Source organism: Ranitomeya imitator, chromosome 1, assembly GCF_032444005.1.
Source record: "Ranitomeya imitator isolate aRanImi1 chromosome 1, aRanImi1.pri, whole genome shotgun sequence".
NCBI lineage: Eukaryota > Metazoa > Chordata > Amphibia > Anura > Dendrobatidae > Ranitomeya > Ranitomeya imitator.
The window spans coordinates 86,347,302-86,368,647 of NC_091282.1; the positions used below are offsets into that span (position 1 = coordinate 86,347,302).

Here is a 21,346-nt window from a genome sequence, read left to right on the forward strand (position 1 = left end):
ATCAGTCATCCTGGCCCCTTTGCAGAGAAACAGCCCCAAAGCATGATGTTTCCACCACCATGCTTTACAGTAGGTATGGTGTTTGATGGATGCAACTCAGTATTCTTTTTCCTCCAAACACGACAAGTTGTGTTTCTACCAAACAGTTCCAGTTTGGTTTCATCAGACCATAGGACATTCTCCCAAAACTCCTCTGGATCATCCAAATGCTCTCTAGCAAACTTCAGACGGGCCCGGACATGTACTGGCTTAAGCAGTGGGACACGTCTGGCACTGCAGGATCTGAGTCCATGGTGGCGTAGTGTGTTACTTATGGTAGGCCTTGTTACATTGGTCCCAGCTCTCTGCAGTTCATTCACTAGGTCCCCTCGCGTGGTTCTGGGAGTTTTGCTCACCGTTCTTGTGATCATTCTGACCCCACGGGGTGGGATTTTGCGTGGAGCCCCAGATCGAGGGAGATTATCAGTGGTCTTGTATGTCTTCCATTTTCTAATTATTGCTCCCACTGTTGATTTCTTCACTCCAACCTGGTTGGCTATTGCAGATTCAGTCTTCCCAGCCTGGTGCAGGGCTACAATTTTGTTTCTGGTGTCCTTTGACAGCTCTTTGGTCTTCACCATAGTGGAGTTTGGAGTCAGACTGTTTGAGGGTGTGCACAGGTGTCTTTTTGTACTGATAACAAGTTTAAACAGGTGCCATTACTACAGGTAATGAGTGGAGGAAAGAGGAGACTCTTAACGAAGAAGTTACAGGTCTGTGAGAGCCAGAAATCTTGATTGTTTGTTTCTGACCAAATACTTATTTTCCACCATAATATGCAAATAAAATGTTAAAAAAACAGACAATGTGATTTTCTGGATTTTTTTTTCTCAGTTTTTAGGAAGGCAAAGTTTGACCAGCTTAGAGATGCCCTTAATCTGGTAGACTGGGACAATATCCTCAGAAATAAGAATACAGATAATAAATGGGAAATGTTTAAGAACATCCTAAATAGGCAGTGTAAGCGGTTTATACCTTGTGGGAATAAAAGGACTAGAAATAGGAAAAACCCAATGTGGCTAAACAAAGAAGTAAGACAGGCAATTAACAGTAAAAAGAAAGCATTTGCACTACTAAAGCAGGATGGCACCATTGAAGCTCTAAAAAACTATAGGGAGAAAAATACTTTATCTAAAAAACTAATTAAAGCTGCCAAAAAAGGAAACAGAGAAGCACATTGCTAAGGAGAGTAAAACTAATCCCAAACTGTTCTTCAACTATATCAATAGTAAAAGAATAAAAACTGAAAATGTAGGCCCCTTAAAAAATAGTGAGGAAAGAATGGTTGTAGATGACGAGGAAAAAGCTAACATATTAAACACCTTCTTCTCCACGGTATTCACAGTGGAAAATGAAATGCTAGGTGAAATCCCAAGAAACAATGAAAACCCTATATTAAGGGTCACCAATCTAACCCAAGAAGAGGTGCGAAACCGGCTAAATAAGATTAAAATAGATAAATCTCCGGGTCCGGATGGCATACACCCACGAGTACTAAGAGAACTAAGTAATGTAATAGATAAACCATTATTTCTTATTTTTAGGGACTCTATAGCGACAGGGTCTGTTCCCCAGGATTGGCGCATAGCAAATGTGGTGCCAATATTCAAAAAGGGCTCTAAAAGTGAACCTGGAAATTATAGGCCAGTAAGTCTAACCTCTATTGTTGGTAAAATATTTGAAGGGTTTCTGAGGGATGTTATTCTGGATTATCTCAATGAGAATAACTGTTTAACTCCATAACAGCATGGGTTTATGAGAAATCGCTCCTGTCAAACCAATCTAATCAGTTTTTATGAAGAGGTAAGCTATAGGCTGGACCACGGTGAGTCATTGGACGTGGTATATCTCGATTTTTCCAAAGCGTTTGATACCGTGCCGCACAAGAGGTTGGTACACAAAATGAGAATGCTTGGTCTGGGGGAAATTGTGTGTAAATGGGTTAGTAACTGGCTTAGTGATAGAAAGCAGAGGGTGGTTATAAATGGTATAGTCTCTAACTGGGTCGCTGTGACCAGTGGGGTACCGCAGGGGTCAGTATTGGGACCTGTTCTCTTCAACATATTCATTAATGATCTGGTAGAAGGTTTACACAGTAAAATATCGATATTTGCAGATGATACAAAACTATGTAAAGCAGTTAATACAAGAGAAGATAGTATTCTGCTACAGATGGATCTGGATAAGTTGGAAACTTGGGCTGAAAGGTGGCAGATGAGGTTTAACAATGATAAATGTAAGGTTATACACATGGGAAGAAGGAATCAATGTCACCATTACACACTGAATGGGAAACCACTGGGTAAATCTGACAGGGAGAAGGACTTGGGGATCCTAGTTGATGATAAACTTACCTGGAGCAGCCAGTGCCAGGCAGCAGCTGCCAAGGCAAACAGGATCATGGGGTGCATTAAAAGAGGTCTGGATACACATGATGAGAGCATTATACTGCCTCTGTACAAATCCCTAGTTAGACCGCACATGGAGTACTGTGTCCAGTTTTGGGCACCGGTGCTCAGGAAGGATATAATGGAACTAGAGAGAGTACAAAGGAGGGCAACAAAATTAATAAAGGGGATGGGAGAACTACAATACCCAGATAGATTAGCGAAATTAGGATTATTTAGTCTAGAAAAAAGACGACTGAGGGGCGATCTAATAACCATGTATAAGTATATAAGGGGACAATACAAATATCTCGCTGAGGATCTGTTTATACCAAGGAAGGTGACGGGCACAAGGGGGCATTCTTTGCGTCTGGAGGAGAGAAGGTTTTTCCACCAACATAGAAGAGGATTCTTTACTGTTAGGGCAGTGAGAATCTGGAATTGCTTGCCTGAGGAGGTGGTGATGGCGAACTCAGTCGAGGGGTTCAAGAGAGGCCTGGATGTCTTCCTGGAGCAGAACAATATTGTATCATACAATTAGGTTCTGTAGAAGGACGTAGATCTGGGGATTTATTATGATGGAATATAGGCTGAACTGGATGGACAAATGTCTTTTTTCGGCCTTACTAACTATGTTACTATGTTACTATGTTACTATGTTTGTCTCCCATAGTTGAGGTCTACCTATGATGTAAATTACAGACGCCTCTCATCTTTTTAAGTGGTGGAACTTGCACTATTGCTGACTGACTAAATACTTTTTTGCCCCACTGTATTAATATATATATATTATAATGAATAAGAAAAAATGAGTGCAGCACACTGCTCACCGGTGGGTGCCAAGCCTCCCAGACAAGACCATCCTCATGTCCATCCAAGTAATATGTCAAACAAAAAAGAAGGCAGCACTCCAATAGGTTGTAAGGGTGAAAAAGCTGTGAAGTTTATTTCAGACCCACATCTCGCGACGTTTCGGCTCGCACTGAGCCTTTCTCAAGCAAGCTTGCTTGAGAAAGGCTCAGTGCGAGCCGAAACGTCACGAGATGTGGGTCTGAAATAAACTTCACAGCTTTTTGGAGTGCTGCCTTCTTTTTTGTTTGATATATTATAATGAATGTATAAGGAAATAGAGCGCACTCGCCGATCATCCAGTGCAGGAATCTTTATTCAAACATCGTGCTGTACATCTTCACGACCGGGGGTGCTGTACAGAGAGTGCGGCAAAGCGGGACGACGGCCGTTTCATGCCTGGCTGGCGCTTCAACGGGTTGACTGACCCGGTCGTGAAGATGTACAGCACGATGTTTGAATAAAGATTCCTGCACTGGATGATCGGCGAGTGCGCTCTATTTCCTTATACATTCACTATTTCATATGGACTTTTCTCCAGCGGAGCTACGCACCCAAGATCAGATATCCTGGCTTTACACAGGTGAGCAGTTCCCACTTTGTTCTTCCTGGCAGTGGTGCTGTCTGGCTGTTCCTTTTGTATTTGCTATATATATATATATATATATATATATATATATATATATATAAGAAAAAGCAAAAGAAGGCCTTGAAAAAGGCTCAGTGTGAGCCGAAACGTCGCATGGAGATGTGGGCTGAATAAACCTCACTGTTTTCACTTTGATAAGGATTTGGAGTGCTGCCTTCTTTTGCTTTTTCTTATATATTTTTCGGTGGAGGATTGGACTACTCTACCCAGGAGGCCGGGCACCCGCTGGTGAGCTATTGTGCTGTTCCAATTTTACTTTATATATATATATATATATATATATATATCTACAGCATATACAGTGGGGCAAAAAAGTATTTAGTCAGTCAGCAATAGTGCAAGTTCCACCACTTAAAAAGATGAGAGGCGTCTGTAATTTACATCATAGGTAGACCTCAACTATGGGAGACAAACTGAGAAAAAAAAATCCAGAAAATCACATTGTCTGTTTTTTTATCATTTTTTTGCATATTATGGTGGAAAATAAGTATTTGGTCAGAAACAAACAATCAAGATTTCTGGCTCTCACAGACCTGTATCTTCTTCTTTAAGAGTCTCCTATTTCCTCCACTCATTACCTGTAGTAATGGCACCTGTTTAAACTTGTTATCAGTATAAAAAGACACCTGTGCACACCCTCAAACAGTCTGACTCCAAACTCCACTATGGTGAAGACCAAAGAGCTGTCAAAGGACACCAGAAACAAAATTGTAGCCCTGCACCCGGCTGGGAAGACTGAATCTGCAATGGCCAACCAGCTTGGAGTGAAGAAATCAACAGTGGGAGCAATAATTAGAAAATGGAAGACATACAAGACCACTGATAATCTCCCTCGATCTGGGGGTCCACGCAAAATCCCACCCCGTGGGGTCAGAATGATCACAAGAACGGTGAGCAAAAATCCCAGAACCACGCGGGGGGACCTAGTGAATGAACTGCAGAGAGCTGGGACCAATGTAACAAGGCCTACCATAAGTAACACACTACGCCACCATGGACTCAGATCCTGCAGTGCCAGACGTGTCCCACTGCTTAAGCCAGTACATGTCCGGGCCCGTCTGAAGTTTGCTAGAGAGCATTTGGATGATCCAGAGGAGTTTTGGGAGAATGTCCTATGGTCTGATGAAACCAAACTGGAACTGTTTGGTAGAAACACAACTTGTCGTGTTTGGAGGAAAAAGAATAATGAGTTGCATCCATCAAACACCATACCTACTGTAAAGCATGGTGGTGGAAACATCATGCTTTGGGGCTGTTTCTCTGCAAAGGGGCCAGGACGACTGATCTGGGTACATGAAAGAATGAATGGGGCCATGTATCATGAGATTTTGAGTGCAAACCTCCTTCCATCAGCAAGGGCATTGAAGATGAAACGTGGCTGGGTCTTTCAACATGACAATGATCCAAAGCACACCGCCAGGGCAACGAAGGAGTGGCTTCGTAAGAAGCATTTCAAGGTCCTGGAGTGGCCTAGCTAGTCTCCAGATCTCAACCCTATAGAAAACCTTTGGAGGGAGTTGAAAGTCCGTGTTGCCAAGCGAAAAGCGAAAAACATCACTGCTCTAGAGGAGATCTGCATGGAGGAATGGGCCAACATACCAACAACAGTGTGTGGCAACCTTGTGAAGACTTACAGAAAACGTTTGACCTCTGTCATTGCCAACAAAGGATATATTACAAAGTATTGAGATGAAATTTTGTTTCTGACCAAATACTTATTTTCCACCATAATATGCAAATAAAATGTTAAAAAAACAGACAATGTGATTTTCTGGATTTTTTTTTCTCAGTTTGTCTCCCATAGTTGAGGTCTACCTATGATGTAAATTACAGACGCCTCTCATCTTTTTAAGTGGTGGAACTTGCACTATTGCTGACTGACTAAATACTTTTTTGCCCCACTGTATATCTTACATTGTCTATTTATTATGTATATTGCCGTCCCTTATTACAGTTGTTAAGAAAAATAACAAGAGTACGCTTTGTAAGGAACAGCCTGTAAGTTACAGCAGAGGAAGCTACAGTACAGACCGAAAGTTTGGACACACTTTCTCATTTAAAGATTTTTCTGTATTTAAATGACTATGAAAATTGTACATTCACACTGAAGGCATCAAAACTATGAATTAACACATGTGGAATTATATACTTAACAAAAAAGTGTGAAACAACTGAAATTATGTCTTATATTCCAGGTTCTTCAAATTAGTCACCTTTTGCTTTGATAACTGCTTTGCACACTCTTGGCATTCTCTTGATGAGCTTCAAGAGGTTGTTACTGGGAATGGTTTTCACTTCATAGGTGTGCCCTGTCAGGTTTAAGAAGTGGGATTTCTTGCCTTATAAATGGTGTTGTGTTGTGCGGAAGTCTGGTGGATACACAGCTGATAGTCCTACTGAATAGACTGTTAGAATTTGTATTATGGCAAGAAAAAAGCAGCTAAGTAAAGAAAAACGAGTGTCCATCATTACTTTAAGAAATGAAGGTCAGTCAGTCCGAAAAATTGGGAAAACTTTGAAAGTGTCCCCAAGTGTAGTGGCAAAAACCATCAAGCGCTACAAAGAAACAAAGTCACCAGCCTCAGAAATCGCAGGTTAGCAGCAGCTTAGATTAGAGACCAGGTCAATGCCGCACAGAGTTCTAGAAGCAGACATATCTCTACAACAACTGTTAAGAGGAGACTTTGTGCAGCAGGCCTTCATGGTAAAATAGCTGCTAGGAAACCACTGCTAAGGACAGGCAACAAGCAGAAGAGACTTGTTTGGGCTAAAGAACACAAGGAATGGACATTAGACCAGTGGAAATCTGTGCTTTGGTCTGATGAGTCCAAATTTGAGATCTTTGGTTCCAACCACCGTGTTTTTGTGCGATGCAGAAAAGGTGAATGGATGGACTGTACATGTCTGGTTCCCACCGTGAAGCATGGAGGAGGAGATGTGATGGTGTGGGGGTGCTTTGCTGGTGACACTGTTGGGGACTTATTCAAAATTGAAGGCATACTGAACCAGCATGGCTACCACAGCATCTTGCAGCGGCATGCTATTCCGTTTAGTTGAACCATCATTTATTTTTCAACAGGACAATGACCCCAAACACACCTCCAGGCTGTGTAAGGGCTATTTGACCAAGAAGGAGAGTGATGGGATGCTACGCCAGATGACCTGGCCTCCACAATCTCCATACCTGAACCCAATCGAGATGGTTTGGGGTCAGCTGGACCGCAGAGTGAAGGCAAAAGGGCCAACAAGTGCTAAGCATCTCTGGGAACTCCTTGAAGATTGTTAGAAAGCCATTCCCGGTGACTACCTCTTGAAGCTCATCAAGAGAATGCCAAGAATGTGCAAAGCAGTCATCAAGGCAAAAGGTGGCTACTTTGAAGAACCTAGAATATACGACATATTTTCAGTTGTTTCACACTTTTTTGTTAAGTATATAATTCCACATGTATTAATTCATAGTTTTGATGCCTTCAGTGTGAATGTACAATTTTCATAGTCATGAAAATGCAGAAAAATCTTTAAATGAGAAGGTGTGTCCAAACTTGTGGTCTGTACTGTACATAATAAGTGAGTTCACTATACACTAAGGGACTGCGCCCTTGAGTACAGATATGACGTACCCCATCATTAATATACTATTAGCCACGCACCAATCAAAATATAAAGTGATAAGCAGCTCTGTGTCCCCATTAACAATAATCTCTGCCGCCCAATAACAGAAATTACTCAGTCTCTGACTCTGCCCAATTAACTGTAAAGCTATGTGAACACAGAAGATATGCAAGGCTTATATTACTATCAAAGTGAAAGAGATACCTGAAGTCTCATGCACGCACTGCTTACTTTTTCATTGCAGATTTGCAGCAGATTAAAATCTGCATAATGTCAATTCTTGCAGTGCATATCATCCATACTAATGACTGGGGAAAACTAATGAGCGGGGTTGAATACGTAACAAAAGCATGGCAAAAGTATGGGAAAAAATAAATCTATTTCTCTCGGCGTTCTTCCTGCCAACACATTAGGACATACAGCAGAATCTTTTCCTGCAAATCCTGAACGTGTGCACATAGCCTTAGTCGCTGTCTTGTGTCCCCTCATCATTCATTATAAGTAGTTCATAGAATCATAATGAATTTGGGGGTGGGAGAAGACATTATCAGGTAGTGAACATTCTCCGCCTCCTCCTAATTCATTACAAGTCCCTTTCAGCATTTTCTCCCACCTTTCAATTCATTATAAAGTGACCTATGCACCTTACCTTCCTCTTCCAGTCCCCAATACATTTTAGGTCCCTAATAGGGTCATAATGAATTGTAAGATGGTGGAGGATGCTATCAGGGTCTTAGCACCCTCCTCCACCACCTAATTCATTTTACATCCATATTTAATGTCCTCCTCCCTCTCCCCCTGCTCATAAGCCCATTATAAGCCCCCCCTTACTCCCATCCCAGGTCCCCACCCCCCTCATTGTCTTCTCCCCCACTCCCATCATTGTCCTCTCTCCTACCCCATCATTGTCTTCTCCCCCACATCCCTCATTGTCCTCTCCCTATCCCCATCATTGTCTTCTCCCCCACCCCCTTCATTGTCACCTCCCCCACCTCATCATTGACCTCTCACCACTCCTCATCATTGTTCTCCCCACCCTCTTCATTGTTGTTCCCCACCCTCATCATTGTTCTCCACAACACCTGTCCTCTCCTCCACCACACCTCAGTGTCCTCTCCACCAGGCCCATCTTTGTTCTCCCCTACCCTTATCATTGTTCTCCCCACCACCTCTCAGTGTCCTCTCCCCAGTGTATTGCTTAAAAAAACCACACCACCACTCACCTTTCTCTCTGACACAGGCTCCCTCTTGCTTGCTGACCGTGCACCAGTTTCTGGAAGACAACGTCGGGCAGGAAGCAGAGGATGGATCCCTGCAGATCCGCTGCCATATTCCTCTCTAGACAGCGGAGCTGCAGGGATCACTCCATGCCCACCGCACAAAAGGGCAATGGGCCCCACAGAGACTTAGGCTCTGAGAAACATTGCCCTCAGTATCAGCTGCCCTGCAGGAGCCCCCTTCCACCTCGGGCCCCGGTGTAGCTGCATCGGCGGTATGTCCGCCCCTGATTGATTACCTGCCTGTTCTACAGAGCAGTCACCGACTGCTTGTGCCGGAGATTCAGCTGCTCCATGTCAACAGGGCAGCTCTTCATCTCTTGCCCTGCTCTGTTGATGGAGGGTGACTACCAACAGTCAGTCGATTGACAGTCGGCTTTCCACAGTTAGCAGGGAGCCGGCTATCAATCAGCATGACGTTACCAATCACACTTCATCAACACAGAAGCCTGGAAGATAAATCACTGCTCTGTCTATGTGATATCACCAGAAGCCGCTTTCTAATGTGGAACACAAGCATCACAGTTGGGAGTCGGGAGACCCTCATACATGTTAGACTGTGATACCGATATTGACAGGTTTGCATACTTTATCCTGATATGTATGGGGATTAACATTTACAAGTGGTTTATGTTTAACCCATTGGCGACATATGGAACAAGAAAGTACGACAGATCTGCTTATTGCATGTACAGAACAGGCTCAAGACCTGAGCCCGCTCCATACAGGTGCAGCTGTTTTATAAAACAGTTTATATCATCCTCCTTTGCCCTAAACATAAATAGCAAAATAGAAAATAATTGTAAAAAAAATTATACATATTTACTATAGCCTCTTACATAATAGTCTTATTTCATAAAATATGTAATTATTGAGCCAATGCTGTAAACTTTTTTGTGTTATTTTTCACCTAGCTGAAAAAAGATAATAAAAAAAAGTCAAAAAAGTCATATGGGCATCAAAATGATAAAAACCGCAGTCCTAAAAAAGCCCTTAAAAAGTTGACTTTTCCTTTGCAAGCTTTTTTTTAAAGTGCCCACAGCAACCAATCACAGCACAGCTGATTTCATATTTGGCTCTTGAAAAAAGAGAGCTGCTCTGTGATTGTTTGCTATGGGCGAAACAGTCTCTCTGCTTTTCTTTTTATGGGCACTCGATCTGCAAAAGTAAAAAACAATGTCATGTGAACTGCACCACAGACTGTAATGGGTACATATTCTTCCTTTGATTTTTTTCCCCCATAAATGAATGAATTTGGGCTTACCATCATGCTCACCCATCACTATTGCCCATCTATTTCTGGCTTCAGAATGCTTTAACTCAGAATCTGTTAGTCGGCTCACTATGACGGTCTGATGGGGAGTTCATGACTTTTTATCGGTCTTCTTCTGAGCACCTCTCATCACAGATCACATCCAAGTTGAATGTGCATGAAAATAAAAGAGCCTTTAAAAACCAAATGGGGCAAATTTTGTAATGAAACCTAATTGTAATAATGAAGTTTAGCCTCAAATACTAGAATTAAAGTAAAAAATAAATATATAATAAAATGTAACCCCTTTAAGAAATTCCCATCTTTTGCATCTTGTCTGTCTTTGTTTTGTCTTATCCTTCTACTTTTGGCTAATATGTAACCCCTTTTCTTCTTTGTTAAAGGCTTCTCCATCAAAGACAATAACAAGGAAATAGTCATGGTCGACCCACTCCGTCTGAAGCTGGCGTGTGATCTAGTTGTGGACTCCAAGGATTTACAAATCAACATTTCGTGGAGACACGAAGAGGAACAAATTAGTAGTACACTGTACACGTATAGCAATAGAGACAAGCGATGGCATACCACGTATGAGTGAGTGTACTATATCGCCTCTCACCTGACTAGTGCGGCACCATTTAGGTGGGACACTAATTACTAGGGATACATCAGTAAAAGGCTAATTGTACCATTGTTGACTCTGAGCTCTGGTATATAACTCTCATAGAAGTGAATGGAAAAAGCCATAAATGCCTGACCACCTCGCCATTCATGCGTAACCACCTCGCCATTCTTAAGTGACCACCTCGCCATTCATGCGTGACCACCTCAGCATTCATGAGTGATCATCTCGCCATTCATGCCTGACCACCTCGCCGTTCATGAGTGACCACCTCACCGTTCATGAGTGACAACCTCACCATTCATGCCTGACAACCTCGCCATTCATGCGTAACCGCCTCACCATTCATGAGTGACAACCTCATCATTCATGCCTGACAACCTCGCCATTCATGCCTGACCACCTCGCCATTCATGAGTGACCACGTCGCCATTCATGCATGACCACCTCGGCATTTATGCGTGGCCACCTCGCCATTCATGCGTGACCTCAGCATTCATGAGTGATCATCTCGCCATTCATGCCTGACCACCTCGCCGTTCATGAGTGACCACCTCACCATTCATGAGTGACAACCTCACCATTCATGCCTGACAACCTCGCCATTCATGCGTAACCACCTCACCATTCATGAGTGACAACCTCACCATTCATGCCTGACAACCTCGCCATTCATGCCTGACCACCTCGCCATTCATGAGTGACCACGTCGCCATTCTTGCATGACCACCTCGGCATTCATGCGTGACCACCTCGCCATTCATGCATGACCACCTCACCATTCATGCGTGACCACCTCGCTATTCATGCCTGACCACCTCGCCATTCATGAGTGACCACCTCGCCATTCCCATAAGACAGTAATGATAGTGCCGGTCCAGTTGTGTATGTCACAGATACCAACCTTGATGATATAGTATTAGGATTGTAGGACCATTGGTTGTCACATGTTGCAGGGTTACAAACTTGTGGTGTACAATTCTACCAGTATCTTACACAGGTTTACTTGTAGATCATTAAAGGGGTGTTTCTAAAACAAAAACTCCAAAACATGGCCAAAAAAAAGGAAAAAAAAAACATATTGACTGGCTGAACCAATCCTGACTATTGCTGTGTCTACTGGTTGTCTCTGAGACAGGAGAGACATTATGAAACCACTGAAGGAAATCAGGAGGGTGTGGAGTAAGTATAGATTTTTTTTGGTCATACTATGGTGGTTTTTTTTTCGATGGAAAAGCAGCTTTGTAAAAAATTATGTGACTGATCCCCATCTATTAACTCATAAATTGAAGTCCCGAGTTTGCATAACATCAGGAAATGGGTTAAGTAGTTAGCTAAGGATGGGTAAAGTGGAACTGTTCTCTGGGGAGAGGACAAATGGGAGGGGAGAGAAAAGCTGGTAGATGAATGCAAGAAGACAGATTTGTGACAAAAGCAATTTCTATACATTTACTCACTCTTCAGCAAGCTCCTGCTTTATGATCCAGGGACATGTGGGGGGTATCTATCTTAGGCCGAATTGAGACGCCTGTTTTTCGCATACATGTTTTATCTGTGTTTTTTATGGATCGACCACATACCTGTTATTGCAAGAATTCACAAAAAAAAATAGAGACATGTCCTTTTTTTGATTGGAGTACCAAATCAAACTCGCCCATTTTAATTAACGTATTCATAAAAAAAGACAGCATAAACTTGCCATATGTGTGTCATCCAAGTGCTTACCATTTATTACTGTTTCATTGATAGGAGAAGCCTTGGATTTTTTTTACTTCTGCATAAGAAAAATGAATGGTAAAAATTGACACACAAACTAAAAATGGCTGAAAATCAAATCCAGGACACTGATGAAACATGGTCCTTACATTGTGCTGCAATAGTTTATCAACTACAACCTACCTAAATATTGAGTCCATTTGCATTTTGGAGAAGATTGGATGAATAAGATAGCACAATATCTCAGTGTTTAAGCACTGTCTATGAGGCAATTAACTTTGGAGACTTCCAACATCCATGACTCCAGTATTGTAGAAGCTGACCATTAACTACCTCATTTAAGTTTCCCCCATTTTTTTCCCCAATTTCCCAAATAAAGACAGACCAGTCATTTTGTTATAACAAACATAAATAACTTGAACTAAGGAGTTTCTTGGAGTTCCAAAACCTGGTGTCACCCAATGATCATAACCTTCCGGCATTACCCTCAGCTGCAAACACAAGCATAGGGTCACCTCTATTAATGGAAAACCATATTCATATCAACTCCCAGGGACCCTCCCTTGAAGAGTTCCAAATACTCCTCTAAATCATACCAAATTCGAAACAAAATTGGAGGTTACCATTTACTCGATGTACAATCTCTCCATGCCAATTTTGCCACCACCTCCAAAACTCCCTTCTCATCGCAAGCCAAAAGAACAACACATCTTCTTACTGCTAAACTTACCATCTTCCCAATCAACAAGGTGGGCAAAAGGGACCTTTTTATGGGGTACCTTCATGCAGTTTGAAAAAAAAAAACACTCCGTCCCTTCTATATATATAGGCCTGTTCTTTACTCCAAACCACCCCTTTTTCACCCTTTAAATTTTTAACCCTAAACAACTTCCACCCCTTCCATATAACTTAATTAGTGATGAGCGAGTGTACTCGCTGCTCAAGTTTTCCCGAGCACACACGGGTGGTCTCCGAGTATTTGTAACTGCTCGGAGATTGAGTTTTCATCACCTCAGCAGCATAATTTGTGGCTACTAGACAGTTTGAACACATTTGGTGATTTCCTAGGCACCAGGCAACCCCCACATGTACTCAGGCTGGGTAGTAGCTGTAAATCATTCAGCTGCGGTGATGAAAACTAAATCTCCGAACACTAACAAATACTCGGAGACCACCCGAGCGTGCTGGGGAAAACCCGAGCAACGAGTATACTCGCTCATCACTAAACTTAATTAACTCGTTTTGCCCTACAAAGTTGAGTCATTGGTTAATATACTCATGACTTTTCTGAAGCTTCGTTTTTCCCTTACTGGGGCAGGTATTGATAAATGGTATTCTATGAACAATACTGAGGAATATGACACTACTAGATTGTGGCCCGATTCTAACGCATCGGGTATTCTAGAATATGCATGTCCCCGTAGTATATGGACAATGATGATTCCAGAATTCGCGGCAGACTGTGCCCATCGCTGATTGGTCGAGGCAACCTTTATGACATCATCGTCGCCATGGCAACCATTATGACATCATCGTCGCTGTGCCCGTTGCTGATTGGTCGAGGCCTGGCGGCCTTGACCAATTAGAGATGCGGGATTTCTACGTCGATGCTGTGCCGGTCTCTGATTGGTCGAGGCCTGGCGGCCTCGACCAATCAGAGAGCCGGGATTTCCAGGACAGACAGACAGAAAGACAGACAGACAGAAAGACAGACAGACAGACGGAAAAACCCTTAGACAATTATATATATAGATATACTGTAAGCAATAGTAAACAACTATATAAATAGGTAGAGCGAGTTTTTTGACACTTGTGGAAAAAATTATTAAAGGCAAAGTGGCTGGTTGGCTTCCCCTTAGCACATAGGGTTTATTTTTATTTTCCCCTTCTGCCTTTCTTCTCCCCTTTGTAAACTTAACATTTCTTTCTGCAGATTTGTAATGACAGATGTGAACAAGACTGGGAACTACACGTGTATTTTCAGTTCTGCCACAGAAGTAAATGGAACTTTCAGTGTACAAGGTGAGACAAAGACACGATCAGTTAATCCACTTTATTAATTTACTGCAGTAATACAGCTGTTTATTTAGGTAGTTGGGGATTTTCCACCCAAAATTTGCAAGAAGTTACACTACAGTATAAACCTAGTGAAATACCACATGCACACTGTCATGGTTCCACCCATCATGGTGTCTGGGATGCAGTTACTGACAGCTTGACCATCCAATCTGGTACAGGGGCATGCTGAGCTGTCAGTGCATTGATTGACAGCTTGACTATCCAATCTGAGACTGTGAGGTGTCGGCTGTCTCATGTATTCATTATTCCACTTAATGGCCATGCTCCGTAACTGAGTTGAGTTTCCCAGAACACTGCCAGACATGCAGTACAATCATCTTGTGAGGTTTGTGCTGTGCTCTCTGTGCCTTGAGTTCTTTATGTTTGATCTGTTGGCTGACCTTGGACTTTGTTCTGACTACCCACCTGTTTAACCCTTTCAGCTCTGATCTGTTATCCTCCCGGTACTCCTGGTCCAAATTATTTGTGCCTGTGTACCTAAGATTGCGGGTGATTCCGTTTTAAGTGGTGATCAGGGGGCTACTGCCACAAGGAAAACCATCGCTCGACTTTTTTGATATTAAGGATTTTGTATCTGTTTGTGAAGGCTGTGCACGCGCCAAAATCAGTGCCTATTCCAGAAAGACCATGGACTCATTTGTCCATGAATTTCATTACTGATTTGCCTCTGTCTGATGGGAAGACTGCTATTTGGGTGGTAGTTGATCTTTTCAGCAAACAAGCTCATTTTGTTCCTTAAGGTACCTTCACACTAAACGACGCTGCAGCGATCCAGACAACGATCCGGATCGCTGCAGCGTCGCTGTTTGGTCGCTGGAGAGCTGTCACACAGACAGCTCTCCAGCGACCAACTATGCCGGTAACCAGGGTAAACATCGGGTTACTAAGCGCAGGGCCGCGCTTAGTAACCCGATGTTTACCCTGGATACCATCCTAAAAGTAAAAAAAAACAAACGCTTCATACTTCATACTCATACCTTCGGCTGTCTGTCCCCGGCGCTGTGCTTCTCTGTACTGGCTGTGACGTCACCGCTCTGCTTTCCGGCCGCTGTGCTCACAGTGAGTGCAGAGAAGCACAGCGCCGGAGGACAGACAGCCGAAGGTAAGTATGAAGCGTTTGTTTTTTTTACTTTTAGGATGGTATCCAGGGTAAACATCGGGTTACTAAGCGCGGCCCTGCGCTTAGTAACCCGATGTTTACCCTAGTTACCAGCGAAGACATCGCTGAATCGGTGTCACACACGCCGATTCAGCGATGTCAGCGGGAGAGCCAGCGACCAAAGAAAGTGCTGGCCCTCTAGCCCCGACCAACGACATCACAGCAGGATTCTGATCGCTGCGGCGTGTCACAGTGAACGATATCGCTAGCGAGGACGCTGCAACGTCACGGATCGCTAGCGATATCGTTTAGTGTGAAGGTACCTTTAGTCAGAATTACCTAATGCAGAGACACTCTCCAGGTTGTTCATCTCTCATATTGTAAGATTACATGGGATCCCTCTGAGCATTGTGTCTAATAGGGGAGTACGATTTGTCTGTAAATTTTGGAGAGATTTATGCAAGAAACAAGGGATTGACTTGTCATTTTCATCTGGTTATCACCCTGAAACCAATGGTCAGACTGAGAGGACAAAAAAAATCTTTGGAACAGATTTTAAGGTGCTTTGTGGCATCGCAACAGGAGGACCGGTCTTTGTTTTTACCACTCGGTGAGTTTGCTTTCAACAGTCGAGTAAACCAATCTACCGGAACCTCGCCATTCTTCTGTAATTATGGTTTTCATCCCCATTTTGGTGAATTTTCTAGGATTAGTTCTGAATGCCCTGGGGTGGAGGTCGCCGTGCACAGACTTAGGGATGTCTGGAGGGAGGTTCAAAAGGATATTGGGACTGCTCAGATTCAGCAAAAACGAAAGGCCGATAGAAGACAGTCGGTGGGTCCTGCTTGTAAGATTGGGGATAAGGTTCGGTTGTCATCTAGGAACATTAAACTTAAAGTTCCGTCAGCGAAGTTGGGTCCAAAGTTTTTTGGTCCATATGAGATCCTAGAGGTTGTCAAAGCTGTGACATTTAGGTTAAAGCTTCCTCCATCTCTTCTCATCCCTAACGTATTCCATAAATCCCTATTAAAGGAGTATATCCCTTCTGCATTGTCTGCCTCATCATCGCCTCCTCCGATTTCTGTAGATGGTGGCCTGGAATATGAGGTTCAGAGGGTTGTGGATTCTTGGAGGGTCCGTAATTCCCTCCAGTACCTCATCCACTGGAGGGGATACGGACCAGAGCAGAGATCCTGGGTCCCTGCTCGAGATGTGAAGGCCAATTGGTTAATCAGAGCATTCCATCTAAAATTTCCTGGGAAGCCTGGGGGGTCCGGTGGCCCCATAGATGAGGGGGTACTGTCACGGTTCCACCCCTCAGGTTGTCTGGGATGCAGTTACTGACAGCTCGGCCGTCCAATCTGGTATATGGGTGTGATGTAGCTGTCAGTACTGTGATTGACAGCTTGGCCATCCAATCTGGTACAGGGGCATGCTGAGCTGTCAGTGCATTGATTCAAAGCTCGACTATCCAATCTGAGCCTGTGATGTGTCGGCTGTCTCATGTGTTCATTATTCCACTTAATGGCCATGCTTCTTAACTGAGCAGAGTTTCCCAGAACACTGCCAGACATACATTCATCTTGTGAGGTTTGTGCTGTGCTGCGCTTAGTAACCCGATGTTTACCCTGGTTACCCGGGGACTTCAGCATCGTTGGTCGCTGGAGAGCTGTCTGAGTGACAGGTCTCCAGCGACCACACAGCGACGCTGCAGCGATCGGCATCGTTGTCTAGATCGCTGCAGCGTCGCTAAATGTGACGGTACCTTTAGAGCAGGGTTGATTGTATTACAGTCCTTGGTACTGCATTAAACCAACAGCCCTAATTCAAATAGATTCTATCCTATACTAATACTGCTTTTATCTGCAATTTGTTTAGGGCTAGATGGCAGAGTAGGAATAGTGTATTACAGGCATCTAGTCAAGGTTGATTGCATTACTGTGCTTGTTGCTGCCGCATACAAACAAAAGTCCTTTCAGTGACAATTTAAATAAATTCTATTCTCTAATAATATCATTCTTATCTGCAATTCATTTCAGGTTAGCTGGCAGAGTTGGGATAGCATATTCCAGGTATTTAGGTAGGGTTGGTTGTGTTACAGACAGTCCTTGGTGCTGCTACGTGAAACCAGCAGTCCTCAGGGTTACATCTATTCTGTTCCCTATTAATACTGTTGTTAGCTACATTTAGTGTAGGGATAGGTGCTGGAGGAGAGATATTTTTGTATTAGAGGAGGAAGAGGACAAGAAAAAGAAGAAACCGTGAACTGTATACCTTTTTGTCTGGGAAAGGGTGCATGGGAATACACCAGAAAAAAGGAAACATTTCAATTGGCTTTATGTTCCGCTGCTGTCATCCAGTGGGATTGAGAAGCCTGGGGCAATCCAGGCCTTATCCATTTTGATAATAGTCAACGTGTCAGCATTTTCAGTTGACAGGCTGATGCGCCTATCAGTTATTATGCCCACGGTGGCACTAAAAACCTGTTCTGACAAAACGCCAGCTGCAGGGCAGGCCAGCACCTCCAAGACGTAGAAGCACAGTTCATGTCACGTGTCCAGCTTGCATACCAAATACTTGTATGGCACACAGGAATCATGGAGTACACTGGTATGGTCAGCTAGGCACTCGTAGCCTAGGTTCTCACTATCTTCAAAAAATTTTCTCTCCTTGTCAGACTACCACGGGCATCAGGGCCTGGGCACAGGGAGTGTCGAATGAAACTGTCCCAGACCTTTGATAGTGTTCCCCTGCCTCTTTTGGACCTGATGTCTGTCTCCTTCATGTCTCTTACTTGGTTGCCAAAGGATCTATGACCTCTGCCACCAGCAATGACATATTAAATTTTTTTTACTAATTGTTCGACCAAGGCCATCTGGTATTGCGACATTTAACTATCCCTTTTTGCCACAGAAGGAGAGATGGAAAATTCTCCTTAGCACGTGGGTCGAGATGTGTGAACAACCCAAAATCATTGTCAAAACATGTATAACCCAAGTTCATGGGAAAGGCAGCAGGACATAAAATCAGCCATGTGTTCTAGACTCTCAATAGTTAAGACTTCCCTGTCCCCACCAGGAGGTCCACTTTCCATCTCCTCCTCTTCACCCCATCCACACTGAACAGATGGGACAAGTGGGACAGCTCCTATATTTACAACTAAGACATCTGGTACTATCAGGAGGTGCTCAAGTTTGTCAATGAACAGCAACTGGAGGAACTCAGGCCCAACATGTGGAAAGAAAGCAAAGACTATCCATAAATTTATCTGAGCAAAGGACTCAAGAGAGTCTATTCTAGGGCTCCCTGTGGCCACAGCCAAGAGAGTGTTGAAAAACGTGTCTTCTAGCAGGTCAACCAATGGCAGGTTAACAGCTGTTAACTGCAGGTTAACCAACATTCATGCCACCTGGCACGAACTGCTATTCAGGGGGGTCTGCCCCTGAGAACTTTCATACATACCCATTGACTGTGTAACACTAAGTACTGCTCGAGATGCCCTTTCGCTGATGAAATACCCTTCATCTCGTCTGCCAGTGCCCATTCACACAAGACCTGTTGGAAGCCCTGGAAAATTATCTGACTCTCTGTCCTCAGGAGTAACCTAAAGCACACTTCGGTGCCGAAGCGTCATGGTTACACTGATTATGGTTTCATTGCTGCTCAGCATTTTGGTTGATTCCTCAAAGTTTTGTATAACTTCACAAATGTCAGATATCCATGCCCACTCATCGGTTGTGCAGAGGCTGACCGAAACACGGACGGGCATGTTCTAGCTGATATTCAACTACTGCCTTCTGCTGCTCACAAAGCCTTGCCAACATACTGTTTGTAATGTGGAGTTCCAGTATGTGGTCACATCGCACACCAGTCTGTGAGGTGGCACTTGCAAGCGCTGCTGCAGCACTCCGAGAACAGCGGAAGCTGTAGCTGACTTGCAGAAATAGGCGCACACCCAGCGTATCTTCAGAAGTAGCTCAGGCAAATCTGGATAGGTTTTCAGAAACCGTTGAGCACCTAGGCAATGTATGCGAGGCTACCAAGCTTCAGAGCCGCCACCAGGTTACGGCCATTTTCACACACCACTGTGCCTGGTTGTAGGTTCAGTGGTGAGAGCCACAGATCTGTCTGGTCTGTTATACCTTTCCACAACTCTGCGGCAGTGTGCTGTTTGTCACCTGAACAATTTAGTTTCAGCAGACCCTGTTGCCGCTTCACCATGGCAGTGCTACAATGCTTCCTGCTTGTGACTGATATGGATTTCAATTCACAGATGAGTCCCTTCAAAATGTATGTGTAAAGGTACCTTCACACATAACGATTTCGTTAACTATATCGTTGCAACGTCACGCTTTTTGTGATGTAGCAACGATCCCGCTAACGATCTCGTTATCTGTGACAGCGACCAACGATCAGGCCCCTGCTGAGAGATCGTTGGTCGCTGGGGAATGATCAGGACCTTTATTTGGTCGCTGATCACCCGCTGTCATCGCTGGATCGGCGTGTGTGACGCCGATCCAGCGATGTGTTCACTTGTAACCAGGGTAAATATCGGGTTACTAAGCGCAGGGCCGCGCTTAGTAACCCCATATTTACTCTGGTTACCATTGTAAAATTAAAAAAAAAAAACAGTACATAATCACATTCCGATGTCTGTCATGTCCCCCGCCGTCAGCTTCCCTGCACTGACTGTCAGCGCCGGCCGTAAAGCAGACCACAGCGGTGACGTCACCGCTCTGCTCTGCTTTACGGCCGGCGCTGACACAGTCAGTGCAGGAAGCTGACGGCAAGGGATGTGACAGACATCAGTATGTGATTATGTACTTTTTTTTTTTACTTTTACAATGGTAACCAGGGTAAATATCGGGTTACTAAGCGCGGCCCTGCACTTAGTAACCTGATGTTTACCCTGGTTACCCAGGGACTTCAGCATCGTTGAAGACAGTTTCAACGATGCCGAAGTCGTTCCCCTGATCGTTGGTCGCTGGAGAGAGCTGTCTGTGTGACAGCTCCCCAGCGACCACACAACGACTTACCAACGATCACGGCCAGGTCGTATCGCTGGTCGTGATCGTTGGTAAGTCGTTTAGTGTAACGGTACCTTTAGAGCCGACTAAGGGCCATCCAAAATTTATGAGTGAGAGCCACCTGATGGCCTTCCAGAATGTATGAATGAGCGCCACCTGATGGCCCTCCAACATTTATGACTAATGGCCTTCCAAAATGTATGAGTGACGGCCTCCTGAAAACACTGTGGATATGGTGTAGGAGGAGGATGACAAGAAAAATAATAAACCATGAAACCTTTGACCAGTCAGTCATTATCAGCGGGCAGTGAGACGCGGCCGAGGACCTGCCTTTTCTTCACCTTGTCACGTTCTATGACTTTTCTCTTCCGCAGTGTTTTTATCGAACATGGCTAAGATCATACAACCAGTGTCTGATACATGCTACCTGTGGTTCAGTCAGAATGTATACACTGTCAGGTTCCCTTTACCTTTTTTCTAATTGTCAATATGATTACAGTGATACCCATTTTATAGTGATTTTTTTATTGTTTTACTATTAGTGCACAAGAAAATCACTTAAAATAAAAGCACATTGAGGGGGAGAGCCATGACTGTTTTTTATGAGTACAAATTTGTATGTATGTATTTTTTCTTATTTATGGTATTAACCATGCGGGATAAATAACACATTTTTATAGTACAGATCAACACCATATATTTGTTGTTTTGCTCCTGCCAGCGACTGAGCAGCTCCAC

General features: G+C 43.7%; 1 protein-coding gene across 1 annotated transcript in view; it reads left to right on the forward strand.

The window, feature by feature from the left end:
• The window catches only part of EMB (embigin), a 51,145-nt gene that overhangs the window by 10,675 nt on the left and 19,124 nt on the right, over window positions 1-21,346 (forward strand). The window contains exons 3-4 of the mRNA XM_069748629.1: window positions 10,470-10,659; window positions 14,337-14,425. Coding sequence (XP_069604730.1) covers window positions 10,470-10,659; window positions 14,337-14,425 — 279 coding nt within the window. The remainder of the gene's footprint in view (window positions 1-10,469; window positions 10,660-14,336; window positions 14,426-21,346) is intronic.